This window comes from Quercus lobata, chromosome 2 (assembly GCF_001633185.2).
Source record: "Quercus lobata isolate SW786 chromosome 2, ValleyOak3.0 Primary Assembly, whole genome shotgun sequence".
In the NCBI taxonomy this organism is placed as follows: domain Eukaryota; kingdom Viridiplantae; phylum Streptophyta; class Magnoliopsida; order Fagales; family Fagaceae; genus Quercus; species Quercus lobata.
In genome coordinates this window covers 72,053,023-72,072,414 of record NC_044905.1, presented here as the reverse complement: position 1 = coordinate 72,072,414, position 19,392 = coordinate 72,053,023, and the positions used below count along the sequence as shown (strand labels likewise).

Here is a 19,392-nt window from a genome sequence, read left to right as displayed (position 1 = left end):
TACAAACGGAGTTGTGAGAACTACAATAAGAGTCTAAATATGAAGCAAAGTGAAGAGTCTGGGAATAATAAAGAGAAATGAATTTTTTTTTTTTTTTTAAATCTGAAAGTAGAAGAAAAAGTGAGAGAGAAGATATTTTGTTACATAAAGTCCAAAAGAGAGAGAAAGTGAAGGGGGAGGAATATGCGAAGTGATACTGATATTTAAGGAAAAATGGATAAAGAAAGAGAAAGAGATTTTTGGAGTATTTGGAGGGAGAAGAAGAAAAAAAATTAAGATTGGAAAGGAAGGGCTTTAAGCAGAGAAGGGGTGTAATGTATCCGTTGGGTTAAGATAAATTGACCTCGGTTAATTAATTTAATTACTCAAGTTGATTAATGAAGTCAAATTACATGCAAATCATTGAGATGCCGACAAATCACTAAATAAACTAAATGTAGTGGAAATTAAATTGACACGGTGATTTGTTGACAAATGGAGAAAACCTCTAGCAAGGCAAAAACCCCATCGGGTGAATTTAAGGTCACCATTCCCAAAAATCCACTAATCAATAATCAAGCGGTTATAAGTATGAGGAATTTTACCACTACCCTAACCTATCCCAAAATACCAACCTATAGTTGAACCTTCGTTCCAATACCTAATTGGACTTGATATTGTAATAGTCTTCTTTCCTTTGTTGCACAAACCTCCAATCTGTGACTAACTCCTTTGCACGGATCCCAGTACATGACTAACTCCAACAACTTAAATGATTGTTGTTGGCTGCAAAATTATTTACTTCATAAATTGTAAGGTTGAATTTCTTCAATCATGTGTTGGTTTTATTCCATGCCAAATTTGCAATTAGAAACCCTGTATTTAGGTGGGAATAATATAAGGGTTGTGTGTGAGAGAGTGTGAAGAATTGATCAAGTGTGTGCATTCAAGAGCATTCTCGCGACTGGAACTCTCGACTAACTCACGAGTGGTGACTCGCCAAAAGTGTCACACGTGTGAAGCATGTAGGAAGTTGAAGGGCCAAGACAGCTGGATCACTACAAGAAAAAAAGTACAATCTGGCCCTTCTGTTACTTGGCGACTGGAACTTGCGACTCATCCCAGTCGCAAGTCAATTGCCAAAGCCCCCTATTTTGCAAAAAAATGACTTTTCACATTCCTACTTATACCTAACTATAAATACCCTTATATCCACAAAATATAGAGAGCTTCAAGAGAGAATTTTGAGAGATAAACCCTAGAGAACAACAGGATTGATTCATCCACAATCTTATTCTTTTGACTCTTCAAATTCCTTTACTCTCACCCTCTCCATTGACATACCCTTGAGAGGAGCTTTAGCTAAATCCTTACCTCACCATATTCATATCAGTGAGAAGGTTATTTGGTGCTTAGGAGCTGTTCAAAGAGGACCAATACATTTGGTTGATGCAATAAGCTTATTGTGGGATCCGGTAAGCTAGAGAAGACAAGGTTAGGCTTAACCCTGTTGGAGCAAGAAGTTTGGAGGGCTTAGGTGCATCGGGTAGATTAGGCTTGGAGGGTCTATTGCTATTCATATATCCCAACTGATTTTCTCGTGGATCATTTCACCGCTTGGAGGGTGACAGAAAGGTTTTTTGCCGAATTCTTCGGTTTCCTCTTTAATAACACGTGCCAGTGTTATCTTGTGTTTGCTTCTCTCTATCCTTTAATCTTTACATTTAATTATTGTTGTGTTGCGATTAAATTATGGCTTAGAGTAGTTTGATTGTTTGGGTATAGCTTATATTTATCATTCCGCACATACATTGTTTGAATATAAGCTTGTGTTGATATTTTTGAAATTGGGGGTCTAAACATTCACTAGTATTTTACACACCAAGTGAACATTCATAAAGAATGAAGATCAGGAAGTACTTGATTACAAAATCCTAAGGCGTATAAATGTAGTAGCTTCACACAGAGTATGTGAGTTCTAAGTCACTATTTTCCATACTTGATGACTTAAAAAAAAAACCTTATATATGACTAGGGTTGTGAGAAAAGAAATCCTAATTAAACAAGTCATCATGAGCCGAATTTCAGATTTGGAAATTCTAAAATCGTAGATCTCAATAGATTGAGCTTGTGTCAAGTTTATGTCAAGCCTCTTCAATAATCCTCGATAGCATTATATGTTGAGCTTCTATTGAAACTTAATGAACCAACTTTTCTTCACTCGTTTCTTGGATCTATCTTCATGTCTTTAAAAAACCACTTGATATGTTTGAACAACATAGTTCTTGATACATTAAACCCAACTTAGATCTACCAAATCACAAGTAAAGTGCGTTTTGTCAAAGTCTTAGCCAATTACATAGAAAATATAACCCTAACAATATCAAGTACATACATTGAACTGGATCCGATCAAGAACACCTTATGGTGTGATCACTGTTAGTTAAAAGGTTGTTCCATCACAATTTTCCTATTGCTCTCAAACATAAGGGGTTTGTGTATATTTATTTACTAGTCGCCAACCCGTGCGATGCACGGGATTCTTTAAAAAGAAAAAAAACAATATTGCAATTATCATTTGCTGCACTAAATCAAAATGTCTCAAGACTCACTAATCAAATAATACAACTAAATGGAGAAGACCCAAGCATAACATAAAATCTTCACTAATTCAAATATTAAACATTGTCAAACCTAGTACATGCTTGTGCCCAATAAAAAATTATAAAGACAAATAAGGGATAAAGAAATCTTGTATATCATCTCCATAAAAATACATACATGCCAAAAAGATTAATACCACTACCATAGGTCCATTGGCAATGAAGTTATTGTCATAATTACATATATATTGTGAATAAACAAATAAATAAATTGCAATAATGATTGCAATCTTATTTTCATAATAAATAAATAGAATATAGTTACCAATGTCAAATTCTTTTGCTATGACTCAAAAAGAGTAGAAAAAGAACATAATACAACAAATCTACATTATATAGAAGAGTACATCATATATTTATTCAACATAAAACATAGAGTTTTATAAATCATCTTTGCTTGCTCACATTCCCAACCACATCTCTTGTGCTTAGATACCATAGATATTGCTTTTTCAAAATCACGAATAGACTTTGCCAATAAAGCCTTCTCCATGTCAAACCCTTTTGCTTTGCCTTAAAATAGTTCCTAGAAAACAGCTGCTCTACCCAAGTTAGGGGCTTTGAGAATAGAAGAGTTATAGTATTTGAGAAAGTGCGATAACACACCACATTCTCCCTCAAATCTACATTTTAGTAGAAGGATCTCATTCCTAGCCAAATCATTTTTCCTTTAATACTAATCAAAACAAAAACAAAAAACTAAACATATATTATGTCCAGATAAAAGAAATCCTCAAGATTATTAAAACCTGATGTCAGTAAAAGCACCTCAATGTTCCACACATTCAGCAACTATGCAACAATATTGGTTCCTAAGGAAAAAAAAAAATGCACAACCCAAATATATAATCCAACAATATGCACAAAATGCTCTTCTTTTCTAATAAATCAGATCATTCACATAAGGCATAATAGAAATTAGAATTAGAAATCTGAATAAAGAAATACAAATAAGAAAACTGGAGACAACCTAAAAAAGATGTAATCTTTATCTTTCTTTAAAAGAAGGGAGGGTGGGGGACAAAAAAAAAAGTGCAGACAAGAAAAGGGATTGCTTCCCACAAGGGCCACAACATTCTGCATAACAATCTATAGGAAAATCAAAAGATTCCATCAGCAAATTTCTCAAAACATAAAACTGCATAAGCAATAAATTCTTTGAAAGTTTTAATCAAGAGAATTATACTTCAGTTTATGAGGTTATGAGGTTAAAAGAAGTACAATTCATGCATTAAAAGATTGATTATGAGGTTAAAAGATTCCGTGAACAAAAAATGCATGTATTTAAAACTATGATTGCCAACACTAACAGAGAACAAACATCTGAGAGTATAGCTCTCCCAGGCATTCTATCAAACCCCTGTTAGGAACCTCAAACAACTATAGTAACCAACCCCAACCTTCCGAAAAAAAAAAAAAATTCCCACAAAAACACAAATATTTTAGTCATATATGTAGCAATACCCAAAAAAAGAAAATTTAATTTTTGGGGTTATACCATCCTCCTTTCCTCTCATCCTAATAATTCCAATTCTCCAACACTACCAACCGTGAACGGCTAAATAAAAACAAATCTCAAGAAAAACCCAAAACCTAAATCATAATGTCCAAATTTTTAAAACAAAAAACAATTACCAGCAGACCATGAACGGCTAAATAAAAACAAATCTCAAGAAAAACCCAAAACCTAAATCATAATGTCCAAATTTTTAAAACAAAAAACAATTACCAGCAGCCCATGAATGGCTAAATAAAAACAAATCTCAAGAAAAACCCAAAACCTTAATCATAATGTCCAAATTTTTAAAACAAAAAACAATTACCAGTAGACCATGAACGGCTAAATAAAAACAAATCTCAAGAAAAACCCAAAACCTAAATCATAATGTCCAAATTTTTAAAACAAAAAACAATAACTAGCAGACCAAGAAAACACATATAAACCATGTTGTTTATATATAAGCTGTGTGTTTAAAGTTTTGTGTATAGGAAAGGAATTAAATTAGGAATGGAGAAAATAGCTTGTGAAATAGTTGAGGACCTTGCGAAAGAAGCCTTCTTTTTTATATATGCATGAAAGGAGTTATAGATCGAGTAACTTTCCTTGGTATCTTAATTGTAGACGGATTGATTGAGTGACTATTGTGGGTTATTATTAAAGAGTTGTTCGAGAATTAGTAGGAATTTTTGGTATGGAGGCTTTCATTCTGAAAGGCTTATGGAAACGTGCCACGCGTGATTGATTGTTGGAAATAAATGTAACTGGGGGGCTATGGACTACAAGATCTGGTACGTACACGTGGACAGAGAAACATGATCCAGTAAGTAATTAAGGGTATCAGGCTTCGGGTACATTAGGGGAAGGAGATAGCAACTGAGGAGATAGTGGCTGAGTTTTAGTTTTAGGTTTTAAAGAGGTATTGGGTTTTGTAACGTGTATTTGGTGGGGAAAAAATTTATAAAAAAAAAATTAAATGATGACGTGGAAAATTATGGAAGCTTCAAAAGCTTCGGTTTTATATATATATATATATAGATTATGCACATAGCTTTGACAATTTCATCTGGTGATGCTTTTTTAAAGGCTATATACAGATACGTTCGATTATGTGTGTAATGAGTAAAATAAGTAAATACTCAACAATAAACCCTCCAGTCTCTAAAGAAGATAATATATTTAGTTGATTTTCATATTGAAGTTTGACTCAAAACAAAACCGGCCAATGACTTTTTTTCAAAAGTGTTTTTCATATATATAATATTTGTATATATATTTAAAGAGTTTTTCAAAGATATTTTGAAATCCAATAGAAACTATGAAATCAAGAAATTAAGAGTTACAAAAGCTAGGGACATAATAGTTATATTAATACAATCCTAGTGACATATGGGAATATGGTGTGGTGGAAGGACAAATATTATATAAAATTTTAGGTAATGGGACCTCATATGTAATTCTTTAATTTTCAAGGGTCAATTGCAATGTGTTGATGGACATTATTGCAATATGTAGAAGCTCAAATATTTTCTTGATATAATTGAGAAAATTAAGGAAAAATTTTGAAAGAGTTTCAAGCTAAGTCGATAACATTCAAAAAGCTATTGATTAATCCTACAGCTAAAGATTAGGATCCCACGTCCTATCTCTCTCTTGGGTTTTACAAAAGTCTTTAAAAAAAATTTAATTTTCACAAGGATTTGACAGAGAAGGTATTTGGTATTAAATGATATCATGTCAACAGTATCAAAATCTAATAAGTGTATGACATATCAGCAAAAAATAATTACCCTGCCAACAAATGAAAAACATGAGTTAGTGGGTAGTTCTTTTTATACACGTGTCTCTTATTTATTGGATTTTGATATGAATGACATGGTTTGATACAAAATACTTTTTTCATTAGAACTACTAATTGATACTATAGTTGTCGACGGAGAAATTGATGCATCTATCTAAGATGTTGGGAAGCCAAGCCGAAACTCAACTATGGGCTCTTGAGATGGTATCCAAAGGCTTTCGGTGTGATGACAAAGCCTATCCAAGCAAGAAACAAAGGCTGCACATGACAAAACAGCAACAAAAGCCCAATGAAAAACACATTACAATACCTAATTAGTACATTAATGGTACTGATCCGATAGTTCAAATCAGTCCTCTAGTGGTACGGTATTATCTCCAGCAATAGGGTAATTTCAGGTTAATTAGTGTGTTTACATGGTAAAAAATCATATTTTTTTCTTATTATTATTAAGTCAACATGAGGGAGAACTTCCATAGTTTCCAAAATATTATGACCTTCATCATAATAATAATAAACAAGGATTAAAGGCTCCATAGTTACAAATAAAAGAGGAAAAATAGGATAGAATGAAGGGAGAGAAAGATTTTGGTGAGTATGTGTGCATAAGGCATGAATGAGGTGAATGTGGGTTGTTTTGAGTGAGAGGGATAGGATTAATACTGAGATTGAAGCTTTTTGTGAGTAATGGGCTATTTGTGACTAGTTGGAGAACATTTTTGGGCTGTGATTATGTAAAGGGGGGAGAAGAGTATTTGGGATTAGATGAGTGTAGGCTAACAATGATGAGTGGTGAGCTTAAGGAGAGCTAAACCACCAGCAAAAATGGCAAATGAACCCCCCAAAGTCTCAGAGGGGGTTGGTTATCCCTTTGTGGGCTGAGGTGCTCATACTTTTATAATGAAGTTTAGAGAAGCATTAATTAACAAGCATCCAAAAAAACGTAGGTCTGATTCAAGGGAGCAGGTCAGCTGAATTAATAACCTGGATTTAGCCTAAAAATGGGAGATTTGCTTTTGAGGCTGTTTTGCTTCTTTGGGCAAGGTAGTATTTGGAGTAATCTTGCATTAAATGTTAAGATTGCTGAGATTGTGTTCAGCCAATGGGATTAAGTCAAGTATTAAAGAAGAATCCTAGTACAGTAATTAAGATTTGGACCCTAGGAAGTAGGATTCAACACCCCAAGCCAGGTGTCAAAGTTTAAGCCCACTTCAGAGGGTTCTGCTGGAGATCCCTTTTTGCCCTCCAAACCACATGTTCCCAATTTTTTCCTTTTAGGATTCATGGGATTGGCACATGAATCGCATCTTAAATGTTTTTAACATTTATTGCATCAATTTGTTGAAGTTTGGATAATTTGGTTTCAGCTCCTCTTCCGCTATAGGTGCAGTCTTGAGGAAGATAATAGAGTCCCTTCATCCTTTTGACTTCAGTTTGATATGACAGCCCTTGGGCACTATTCACGTCAGGTAGAGGGTTGCAGAAAACTGATGGAACAGCCCCTAGTTCATCCTCAAAGGCTTGGTCCTCTTGTAGGGGGCTTTAGTTGTTTCTTTGGTTAGGGATGAACAAGGGCTAGTTGTGTGCACATGTTGCCAGGTTTTCATTTCTCGTGGACTTTTATTAGTAAATATTTTTGGGTTTTTCATAAATACTTGCAATGGGCCTTTGGGCAATTAGTTCTAATGTTTGAAACAATAAGACAAGTTTCAAAATACTTTTGTAAATAATATTTACTTTGATGAATTCCATGTTGCAATAATATTCATGGTTTCTAATAATCTCATCATAACTTAAAAGATGATCTTGTGGGTTTGAATGTTTACCATGAGTGTCAAAGGCGTATATTATGGATGTCGCAATGCAAATGATGTCCATGTATTTTATAATATGAGAACATAATTTTCAAGATAACTCCCAATGAGTTTTTTTTTGTAAGAAGATTGCCATGGTAATATTTTACCATGATATTTTTTCTTTGCCAAGTATTGATAATCTTGGGCTCTTTTTTGACAAATAGTGCCAATGAGAATTGGGCTTTAATTTTGCCAATGAGAATTGAGCTTTGATGTTGCCAATGAGAATTGGGCTTTGATTTTACCAATGAGAATTGGGCTTTAAATATTGCCAGCGAGAACTGGGCTTTGATATTGCCAATGAGAACTGGGTTTTGATGTAGCCAATGAAAATTGGGCTTTGATATTGCCAATGAGAAATTGGGCTTTGATGTTGCCATTGAAAAATTGGGCTTTGGATAAATAAATTACCATGGGTTTAAATCATGGGCTTTGATCATGGATTTGAATTCCATTGATAAAATTGTTTTGCCATGGACTTGGATCATGGGCTTTTCAAATATTGCCAAGCATAAGTATTCTTGGGCTTTAAATAGAATAAGATATGTTTATTGGGTTCATAGGGCCGGTTTTGGGCTTAGCTAAATAATGATAATAAAATTGGATAAAATATGAGTTTTGGGGCTTTTTTTGTGATATTTTATATCATAACCCAATTTAGATGATGTGATATGAAACATTTGTGATTAACATAATAATAGAGCAAAAAATATTTGGGAAAATCCAATAACTTATTAGTGGTATAAATTGGTGGTACTCAAATAAAATTAGGTGTAAAAAAAGTACCCTAACAGTAGTCATCTGATAACCCAGAGAGAGAGAGAGAGAGACGTGAATAACTTAAGAGGCAACACACTTTGGTTGCTAAGAGAGGTACGCAATTTTGTTCTATTCAAAATCCATGATTGTGTAGTACAACGAACTTTGAATGAAAATATAAATTTTTATTTTACATTGCTTCCACAAAACTATCACATCGAACACAAGATCAAAATTCAATTGCACCGCAAGAGAAAATGAGCCTAAAAAAATGCTAAAGTGAAAAATAGAAGTAAATGCACTGCTCCAAATCAATAAAAGAAATCCACCGAATACAAATTAACATCTTTTTTGCATGAAATTTTGAACTTATGTCATATATTTGTATTAATTGGTTTGCTTTTATTGACGTGGAATAAACCGATTTCTCCCCCTTGGATTGGCTATGAATAAACAAAACTTTAAATTATATAAATAGTGTTGTATCTTGTATAAAAATATTTAAAAAAAAAAAAAAAAAACACACACACACACACACAATTATGTATACATCCAATTACACGGTTTCTGATCAAAGGTAAACTTTATGTTATACTTTTGCAAAAACAACTTTTTTTTAGCATGCAGTTGAATTTGATTTTGGGATATATCTAATTTTTTATGGCTAGAATTATGTAACACATCTTTCCTTTTTGTTTGTTTGTCACAGTTGATACTTGATAGAAATGAGGAACTCATTGGCGATCCAGTAATATTATTTTGTTTAATTCTTATATTTTAAACATTGATCAATGAGGCAATGACTTCTCTTATCAAAAAAAAAAAAAAAAAAAAAAATGAGACAATGACTTCAGGACATCATCTAAGAGCTTATTATTTAATTGTTAACCCAGACACCGGGTAGCAATGATACTAATGTCTATTCACAAGGGTTAACAGATGCACTGATTTATCTGAAGAAAGAATACAACAATCTCAAATTCTATGTTACTAAGAATGGTTAGTGTAGGGACATGTTTTACAGCCCAAGTCCAAGATGTATAGGAACTTGGCCCAATGAGCCCAGTACAATAAATTTGTAGAGAGTGGGACGAAGAACTAGGCCCTAATGAGTTTGACAACGGCTAGTATGGATTTAAAAGGTGATCAAACAAGAATAAAGAAAATAGAGCTGAATAAATTCACTATCTGAGGAGGTATTTTATCATACAAATCAATAACAGTTAGGTACAAGTATAATTTTGATTGCTATAATATTCTTTTTCTATTTTTCCAATCCCTTCCTCATGTAGGGTCTCTTACATTATATAGCTCCCCCTGGACCATCTTGATCCTACACTTGTTGATCATTTGAGTACTTACTTGAGTAAATGTCCCATCAGACACCCTTTTTGGCTTTCTGTGAATCTGTTCAGGGATCTTCTCCACATAAATGCGGCCAGAAAAGTAGCTGTAGCATATTTAATGCGGTGGTGGCAGCTTTTTATGAGATATTTTTGGATTCCCCTCCTTCTCGTATGTTCATAATGCACATCTCTACCACTGGAGCTTCTTAGAAGGTCACCTCGATTGTTGGAATACATATTTGAGCTTTATTATTTATATCTGATGATATATTTCTCCTCAGACCACCTTCCCATTCGTAATTTGTTTATTAAGTCCTGAGTCTGAATCATTCTTTACCATCTGTTCCTCCTCGAACCACCAACGCTCTCAGACAAGGTCGAAGGCCCAATAAATAATTTGGGCCCTTGACCCTACAATAGCCCCTCAAAACTCCTGTTTTTTCCTCTCATCCGAGGAGAAAGCTGGGGTTTTGAATTTTTAAGAGCTAATTCTACTTGATCTTTTGATTTACACGTGTAGGAGTGTCATTTTGTGTGCCCCATAATTGCCCCTGATGCTTCGAAGCCCGCGAGGCACTATTAATTGCTCCAGGCGACGCTTTGTTCCCCAGATCTAACGGTGAGGCGTAGATCCAACAGCAAGGCGCAGATCCAACGGCTAATCTTGCGAGGCACAAATCCAACGGCTGATCTTTCTCTTGGAATTTTGAGCGGGATTACTCCCACTCATTCCTATTCTCTATATAAAGCCTTGAGGGAAATCATTTTCCCTTTACTTTACGAATCTTCAAGTTCTCCAAAGATCTCAAGCACTCCAACTCTCAAAACTCCCTACACTCCTAAGTCTCCCTAATTCATCTCCTTCCAAGAGACTTTTCTAAAGATTCAGGGTTACATACACTCACTTTCGTAAGTCTCTCTCTCTTTAAACTTTCTGTTTCTCCTCGGTCAACCTCCTCGACCCTCTTCCTTCTTTAGAAAACTTCCTTTGCGTCATCTACGTCTATTTAGATGGGTAGGTTCAAGCATTTAGTGGACTCTCCGACCGGTATAGAGGGTTTTAGGGCCAAATTCCACATCCCACAGGGAGTAGCCCTGAAATATTGTGCCCCAGACCAAGTTCTTACCAATAAAGAAGTGGATGAAGTCATCATTCCTATGATCGCTTTCATAGAGAGAGGGATGATGCTTCCCATGGGGATTACCTGATTAACCATAGACTGACTCCCCATCAGTACGCCCCTAACCTATTTAGGGTCTTGGGTTGCGTAAATGCTCTCAATAAGCAGATGGGCTTAGGACTTACGTGGCATAATGTAGTTCACATGTACAAGTGCCACAAGCTTGCCAGCACGGGATACTATCTCAAGTCTCGGTCCGACATCGTCAGACTAATATCGTACCTCCCTAAGTCTAACAAGGGCATGAAGGATGACTACCAGATTGCCTCCGAGGAGTGGAATGACGGTCTTCATTGTCCAACTCAATTGGGAAAGCCAGGTGGGGTACTCTAGGATTAGTCCCTTTGGCAAGGGATTTTAGCACTCTTAACTTCTTCTTTTTTTAAACTCTACCTTAACATTTCATCCTCTCGGATAATAGTCTCAATTGATCTAACCGTAATTTCCTTCTCGGATACTTTTCAGATAAAAACCACGTCGCTCTGAGACTTAGTTTGGTCAACATACTAGGTCTCAACAAGTGACTCTAAGCTGAACCACATAGACGTCTCTAAGCTGGGATTTTTGGCTCAGAGAGACCTCCCACCTGTTGAGTTGCCCATTCAACGCGTCCCTCAGGAAATAGCCGCTCCAAGGGAGAAGACAATTTCTGCACCCTTATCCTTCGAGGTCGAGATCAACCAATTCCGTCTTGAGGACGAATGTGAAGTGCCAAAAAGGCCGGTAAAGCTCTCGGACTCTGAGGCCGATTTGGATAGGTTTTCTACTACTCATTCTTTGAGGTTGATAGTTGCTCGGGTTGAAACCAACTCGGAGGAAGAAGAAGGTATAGACTTAAAGCAAAGTCCAGCTTAAAGGGTCTGTTGGCCAACCGAAATAAGGGGTCAACTTCCAAAGAAGTCACCAAAACCCAAGTTCCTCCTAATCTTCCTCTTCTTCCTCCCCCTGTGACCGTAGAGGGATTGATCCCTTGTCCCAATTTAAAAAAGAAAGACACAGGATAGGGAGGAGGGGGAGATTATTCCTCTGAAAGGGGCGAAACAACCCAAGAATGTTAAGGACAAATGGGCTCCCTCCTTGGAGAGCAGGGAGGAGACTAATGCTGAAGCACGTCGAGGATCGTGCACATGGGCCCCTCGCTAGAGGTAGGGGGTGCTCCTATTCCTTGGGATGCCACGATTTGGGAGTCCCAAAGGGGGCATGCCATCTTCCTTGCCGAGGCCTTAAAGCAGCCTCTTCTCCTCCCCAGAGACATGGAAGGCTTTAGGCAAAGAAGGCAACAAGACCTTTTCATGTCCCTGAAGAGGGACTTAGCCATGGTAAGTCAGTCAATACTCTTCTGAGTTCAATGCTAGGATGTATACTTATTCATATGTATATACTTAACCACTTTGCTATTATCATGCAAATCACCCAACAAGTTTTTGTAGCTGAGGAGTGGGTCAAGAATGTTCGTGATGAAGTTAATGCTGAGGCCCACTCCAGAGCTAATGCTGAGAAGGCTCTTAGAGCCCTCAAACAAGAAAAGGCAGAGTTGTCTGAGAAGCTGAAAGAAGCAAACCAGGCTCGCCTGAGTCCTAAAGCGGTTCTAAAGACCATGGAGAAGCAGGTCGAGGATCAGTGCCAAAAACTGCACATAACCGAGATAAACCTGGCCCCCGAAAAACAAATTGTTTTGGATCTTAAGGTGGAGCTGCAGAAAGCCAATGATGCAACTCGGGTGGCCAGGGAAGTCGCTGAGGCTGCAGTGAAGGCATCCTATGAATGTGGGGTGCTAGACACGGAGACCTGACTGGTAAAGGAGGTGGTCGTAGTATGCAGGGACTACTGCACTGAGTCATGGGAAGTAGCGATGGACCGAGCGGGAGTCCCTACAAACTCCGAGCTGAGGAGGGTTGAGAATATCTTCTTCCCGGAGGATATTCGAGAAATTCCGAATACCGTCCCTCCTCCCAACTAACTCCCTACCAACCAAGCTCCCCTTCCTGATGCTAAAGTTTTAAAATGGGCTGGAGTGGGTGAGAAGACTCAGCCTCCGATGAAGGCCACGCCCTCTGAGGATACCCTTACAATTAGGGATGTGGTCTCCCAAGCCAAGGATGTAGAGCTAAAGTCTCAGGCCGAGGATTCCCAATCCGAGAAGACTGATCCTAAGAATGACCCTCCACAAGCAAAGGCCTAAGTATAGGATTTTCTTTTCTAGCTTTCTATGTGTACGTATTTTTTTGTAATCGCATTCTGCCACCATTTGTAATGCATCTTCCTTTGATTAATGAATAGACTTTTCTTTCTACCTCTTGTGTCTTTACTTTATATATTTCCAAGCTTACTATTATTGCAAATAAAATAAAACTGTTGTCATTCTAACTTTAATAAAAACTAAAAACAATACCCTACCACCAACTTAACTGATTTGACTAAGTGCCAGCAACAAAGAGATTTATCCCATATTTGCACTGCAACTTGATTCTTCTGCCATGAAGGCTGAATCCAATAAAGATAAGCAATAAACTTTGTAAAAAATAAAAGGGGGAGATATTCTTCATTCTGCCAAACACTTGGGTAAATAATTAAGGACTTTAGCTTGCACAAAGCCAGCTATCCGAGGAGTTGGATATAATCCTAGATCTGTTTTAACACTTAGTGAAAAATAAATAGATGTTATAGTGTTAATTTTCCCAAGTATATGATCCAAAGGGCCAAGTATGACCAGGGTTCCATTTAAGCACTTAAAAAGATGTTAAAGAGTGTTAATTTCCCCAAAACATCTAGTCCAAGGACCCAGGCATGACTAAGGTTCTGTTTAATCACTTATCATGATATCATAGAGTGTTAATTTCCCCAAAGTATTTGGTCCGAGGACCCAGGCATGATTAAGGTTCTATTTAATCACTTATAAAGATGTCAAAGAGTGTTAATTTCCCCAAAGCATCTGGTCCAAGGACCCAGGTATGACTAAGGTTCTATTTAATCACTTATAAAGATGTCAAAGAGTGTTAATTTTCCCAAAGCATCTGATCCAAGGACCCAGGTATGACTAAGATTCTGTTTAATCACTTATAAAGATGTCAAAGAGTGTTAATTTTCCCAAAGTATCTGGTCCAAGGACCCAGGCATAACTAAGGTTCTGTTTAATCACTTATAAAGATATCAAAGAGTGTTAATTTCCCCAAAACATCTAGTCTGAGGACCCAAGCATGACTAAGGTTCTGTTTAATCACTTATAAAGATGTCAAAGAGTATTAATTTCCCTAAAGCATCTGGTCCGAGGACCCAAGCATGACTAAAGTTCTGTTTAACCACTTATAAAGATATCATAGAGTGTTAATTTCCCTAAAGCAACTAAGGTTCTGTTTAATCACTTATAAAGATGTCATAGAGTGTTAATTTCCCCAAAGCATCTGGTCCGAGGACCCAGGCATGACTAAGGTTCTGTTTAATCACTTATAAATATTTGATAAAGGGAAGTACAATGCCTTTATACAACAAATGAACATATTGACAAAGGAAGCTTTCATTAATAATAATATCTTTTTCAGGTTGTTTACATTTCAAGGACGCGGTATTACATGCTCATCTAAGTCCTCCAGAAAATATGCTCCTATACCAGCTACTAAGGTGATGCAATATGGTCCTTCCCAATTAGGTCCTAGCTTTCCCCACGTTGGGTTCTTTGCAATACCTAGAACTTTTCTTAATAGTAAGTCACCAGGCACCAACGGCCTCAGCTTTACATTGGCATCATAACCTTGCTTGAGTTTGTGTTGGTAGTATGCCAATTGAACCATTGCACTTTCTCTTCTTTCTTCAATAAAGTCTAAGCCTTTTCTAGCAACTCATTGTTACTACTTGAATTGAATAAGCTGGTCCTTAATGTTGGGAAGCTAGTTTCTAAAGGAATGACAGCCTCGGCTCCATAAGTCATCGAAAAGGGGGTCTCTCCCGTTGACCTTCGAGATGTAGTTCTATATGTCCAGAGGACATGTGACAACTCTTCTATCCATCTTCCCTTTGCGTCATCCAGCCTCTTCTTGAGTCCGTTCACTATGACCTTGTTTACAACCTCGACTTGTCCATTTCCTTGGGGATAAGCTGGAGTGAAATACCTGTTTGTAATTCCAAGATCACAACGAGATCTCCTAAAAGATTTGCTGTTAAATTTAAGGTCATTTCTGAGACGAGGGTACAAAGGACCCCGAATCGTGTGACAATGTTTTTCCAAACAAATTTCTTGACATCCACGTTCCTGATATTTGCCAAAGGCTCAGCTTCAACCCACTTGGTGAAGTAGTCCATGCCGACCAGCAAATATCTCTTGTTCCCGACTACCTTAGGGAAAGGGCCAACGATGTCTAAGCCCCATTGAGCAAATGGCCAAAGGCTGGATAGGTGGTTAAGGACTTCTCTTGGTTGATGTATATTTGGTGCAAATCATTGGAATTGATCACACTTTCTCACATATTCTTGCGCTTCTTTCTGCATATTTGGCCACCAATAGCCCTGAGTGATGGCTCTGTGAGACAAAGATCTGCCTCCGGTATGACTTCTATAAATCCGTTCATGTAATTCCTCAAGGATTAGCTCTGACACTTCAAGGTGAATGCAGAGTAGGTATGGCCTAGAAAATGAGCACTTGTACAGTTTTTGGTCTTCGGATAGCCAGAAACGAGGTGCCTTTCTCCGTACTTTGTCAGCTTCTGATTTATCCTCCAGCAAGATGTCCTCTCTCAGGAATAATACTATGGGATCCATCCAGCTAGGCCTTACTCTGACTTGGTGAACACTGACCACCTTTTCCTTTACCTCTGTGGGTTTACACAAATCTTTTATAAGGATAACCCGAGGTAAGCTATGCGCTGAGGAGGTTGCAAGCGTGGCTAAGGAATCAGCATGTGTGTTTCTACTTCTAGGGACGTGTAGCAAGTTGAATGATTCAAACCTTGATTGCAAATGCCTAACTTGAATTAAGCACCCTTTCATTCTCTCATCCCTTGCTTCTAACTTGCCCTTCACTTGGCCAACAACCAGTCTTGAGTCCGAGAACATCTTTACTACCTTTGCCCCCATTCTTTGAACCATGGACATTCCTTCTAGCAGAGCTTTATATTCAGCCTCATTATTTGTAGCTGAGAAGCCCAGTCTTAGTGACTTTTCAATAGTGATTTGTTCAAGAGAAATCAGAACTATCCCCACTCCAAAGCCCCTTTGGTTTATTGCCCCATTAACATATACCTTCCAAAGTAAAGGTTCTTGTAGAGAGATTGTGCCAATTGATTTTCCATCCATGTTCTATGTCGCTGTCACTTCTTCTAATGGGGGTTCAGCGAACTCAGCCACCAGGTCCACAAGAACTTGGCCTTTGACAGAGGTACAAGGCATGTACTTGATGTCAAAAGCCCCTAGAATTGTGCCCCATTTAGCAATCCTCCCCGAGTAATCAGCACTTCGAAGTATAGCCCTGAGTGAAAGTTGAGTCAGGACAACTACTGTATGTGCTTGGAAGTAATGGGGAAGTTTTCGTGTAGCATGCATTATCGCCAAGATGGCTTTCTTCAATGGTAGATAACGAACCTCAGCCTCATGTAATGACCTACTCACATAGTAAATTGGTCGCTGTATGCCACTGTCAACACGTATCAACACCAAACTTACAGCATAAGGGGCCACAGCGATATAGGCAAACAGGACCTCATCCACCTCAAGACTGGACATGATAGGTGGCCGAAATAGATATTCTTTAAGTTGTTGGAAAGCCCAAGCACACTCCTCAGTCCACACAAATCCCTTCCATTTATTCATCAAGAGGAAGAAGAGTCTGCACCTATCTGCTGACCGTGAAATAAACCGATTCAAAACAGCAGTCATTTCGATAAGCTTTTAGACCTCTTTAGGATTTCGAGGTGGTTGCAAACTGTTAATGGCTTTGATTTTATCGAGGTTGACCTCAATTCCCCTATGAGTCACCATGTATCCCAAGAACTTGCCTGATCCCATACCAAATGAGCACTTGGAAGCGTTCAGGCGCAACTTATGTTTCCTTAGAATTTCAAATATGTTTCCAAGATCTCCCACATTCTTGGACACCACCTTACTCTTCACCATCATGTCGTCTATGTAGGCTTTAATACTTTTGCCCAACTGTGGTTCAAACATTCTCGTCATCATCCTTTGATAAGTAGACCCTACGATTTTTAAGCCAAAGGGCGTCACCTTGCAGTGGTAGTTTCCAATGGGAGTGACAAAAGCTGTCTTTTCTTGATCGCCCAGGGCAAGTAGTATCTGATGATACCCTTGAAAGGCATCCAAGAAGCTCATCCAAGGATGGCCCACCGTTACATCCACCAACTAATCTATTCAAGGCATAGGGAATGGATCTTTTGGGTAAGCCTAATTCAGATCTACGAAGTCCACACATACTCGCCACTTCTCATTCTTCTTTCTCACCACCACAGTGTTGGCCAGCCATTCAGGTAGAAAACTTCCTTGATAGCCCCTGCTTGCTTGAGCTTTATTACCTCGTCTCTAACAGCATCTGCATGCTCTTTAGATGGGCGTCGAGATAGTTGCTTTTTGAGAGTGATGGATGGATTAACATTTAAGTGATGGCAAGTGAAGCTTAAATCCACCCCCGGGGCCTTGTAAGTGCTCCATGCGAACACATCAACATTTTTTCTAAGAACCTCTACCAGCTCTTCCTTCTTTGGAGGAGGTAGCTGAGCCCCGATTTGAAAGAACTTCTCCGGATCCTTACCAACAACGACCTTTTCCAAATCTTCATATTTTGCCTCCTCGGCTAATACATTGACGGGCAACACTGGAGCTCTTAATTGCTACAAGCCCCTTTCAGTAGAGGTCGAGGACTCGGCTTCGGGCCGACATGAGATTACGGCCACCAGGTACTGCCTAGTCGTGGATTGACTTCCAACAGTCTCTTTAATTTGGTCGTCCGACAGATATTTCACCTTCTGGTGCAAAGTAGAAGAGACTGCTCCCAGGGCATAGAGCCAGGGCCTGCCCATAATGGCCATGTAGGGGAAATAAGCGTCCACAACGATGAAGTCCACCTCCACTATCTCCAGACCAACTTGCACGGGTAGTAAAATTTGGCCTCTCAAAATGACAACCTTCCCATCAAAATTCAGCAAAGGGGAATCATAGGCTGTTAAGTGCTCGGGTTTCAAACTTAGCCCCTTGTACAAGTCGGGGTACATAATCTCAGCACTACTGCCTTGGTCCACCATTGCCCTTTTCACATCATACCTACCGATCCTAAGCGTTACCACTAAAGCGTCATCATGTGACTGGATGGTCCCAATTTTGTCCTTGTCCTAGAAACTCAATGCCGATGGGATATCCATCTTAGCCCTCTTCGGCCCTGAATTGGCGCCCTTGGTGGGTAGCCGAGCCACGGACAACACTCTGGAGGGGCAGGAGCCGATTCTCCCTAGAGTAACAAAGATGACATTTATCGTTCCCAAGGGTGGCCTTGAGGAATCATCTCTCCGAGGCTCAGAATTTGTATGGTCCCCCTGGCCACTGGAGCGATGTAAGAATTGCTTGAGTTTTCCCTCTTGGACCAGTTGGTCCAAATGATCCCATAAATTCCTGCAGTCCTCGATAGTGTGTCCCTGGTCCTGGTGGTAGTGGCAATAAAGGCTCTAATTACGCTTCATGGGGTTTCCTACCATCTTGTTTGGCCATTTGAAGAACGACTCATTCTTAATCTTTTCCAAAACCTGATGCACCGATTCTTGAAACACCACGTTAACTGCCTGAGTGTTGGAAGGTCCTGACTGCCCGGCAAAGTCTCTCCGAGGCCAGTTGTTGTTGTATAGGTCCGACCTGAAATCCTTCCTCTCCTGAGGGATAGCCTTATCATTTCCTTTCCCCTGTTGCTGGTCTTCCTCAACCCTTTTATACTTGTCGATCTGGTCCATGAGTTTGCGCACGTTGGTGGCAGGCTTTCCCGTCAGAGACTTCCTTAAACCGTGCTCAGTTGGGAGGCCAACCTTAAAAGTACTGATGGCCACGTCATCAAAATCACCATCTATTTCATTATACATCTCCCAGTATCTATCCAAGTACATTTTTAGGGTCTCCCCCTCTCGCATGGATAAGGACAATAGTGAGTCCAAAGGCCGAGGTACCCTACTACACGTAATGAAACGAGAGTCAAAGGCCCGAGTAAGCTCTTTAAAGGAATCTATGGAATTGGCCCTCAGACCATCGAACCATCTCTTCGCCACAGGTCCCAAACTGGAGGGAAATACTTTGCACATCAAAGCCTTGTCCTTAGAGTGGACAGCCAT

General features: G+C 38.6%; 2 protein-coding genes across 2 annotated transcripts; both read right to left on the bottom strand.

Moving 5' to 3' along the window:
* Nucleotides 1-16,960: 16,960 nt before the first annotated feature.
* Nucleotides 16,961-18,324, bottom strand: LOC115970008. Its single transcript, XM_031089660.1, has 3 exons — nt 18,003-18,324; nt 17,599-17,876; nt 16,961-17,221 (listed from the first exon to the last, which is right to left on the bottom strand). The coding sequence occupies exons 1-3, from the start codon at nt 18,322-18,324 to the stop codon at nt 16,961-16,963; spliced, it is 861 nt and encodes a 286-aa protein (XP_030945520.1).
* Nucleotides 18,325-18,741: 417 nt separating this feature from the next.
* Nucleotides 18,742-19,392, bottom strand: LOC115969999. The gene has a single exon (XM_031089650.1). It carries the CDS (start codon nt 19,390-19,392, stop codon nt 18,742-18,744), a length of 651 nt encoding a protein of 216 aa, XP_030945510.1.

Bases quoted from the DNA above. Each gene is read 5' to 3' on its own strand.
- LOC115969999 (XM_031089650.1), bottom strand. From the start codon at position 19,392: ATGGCTGTCCACTCTAAGGACAAGGCTTTGATGTGCAAAGTATTTCCC.
- LOC115970008 (XM_031089660.1), bottom strand. From the start codon at position 18,324: ATGGTGGACCAAGGCAGTAGTGCTGAGATTATGTACCCCGACTTGTAC. The intron at 17,877-18,002 runs GTCAATCCACGA...TCAATGTATTAG, and splicing joins AATTAAAGAGACTGTTGGAA to CCGAGGAGGCAAAATATGAA. The intron at 17,222-17,598 runs GTAATAAAGCTC...TTTGAACCACAG, and splicing joins CAGATGCTGTTAGAGACGAG to TTGGGCAAAAGTATTAAAGC.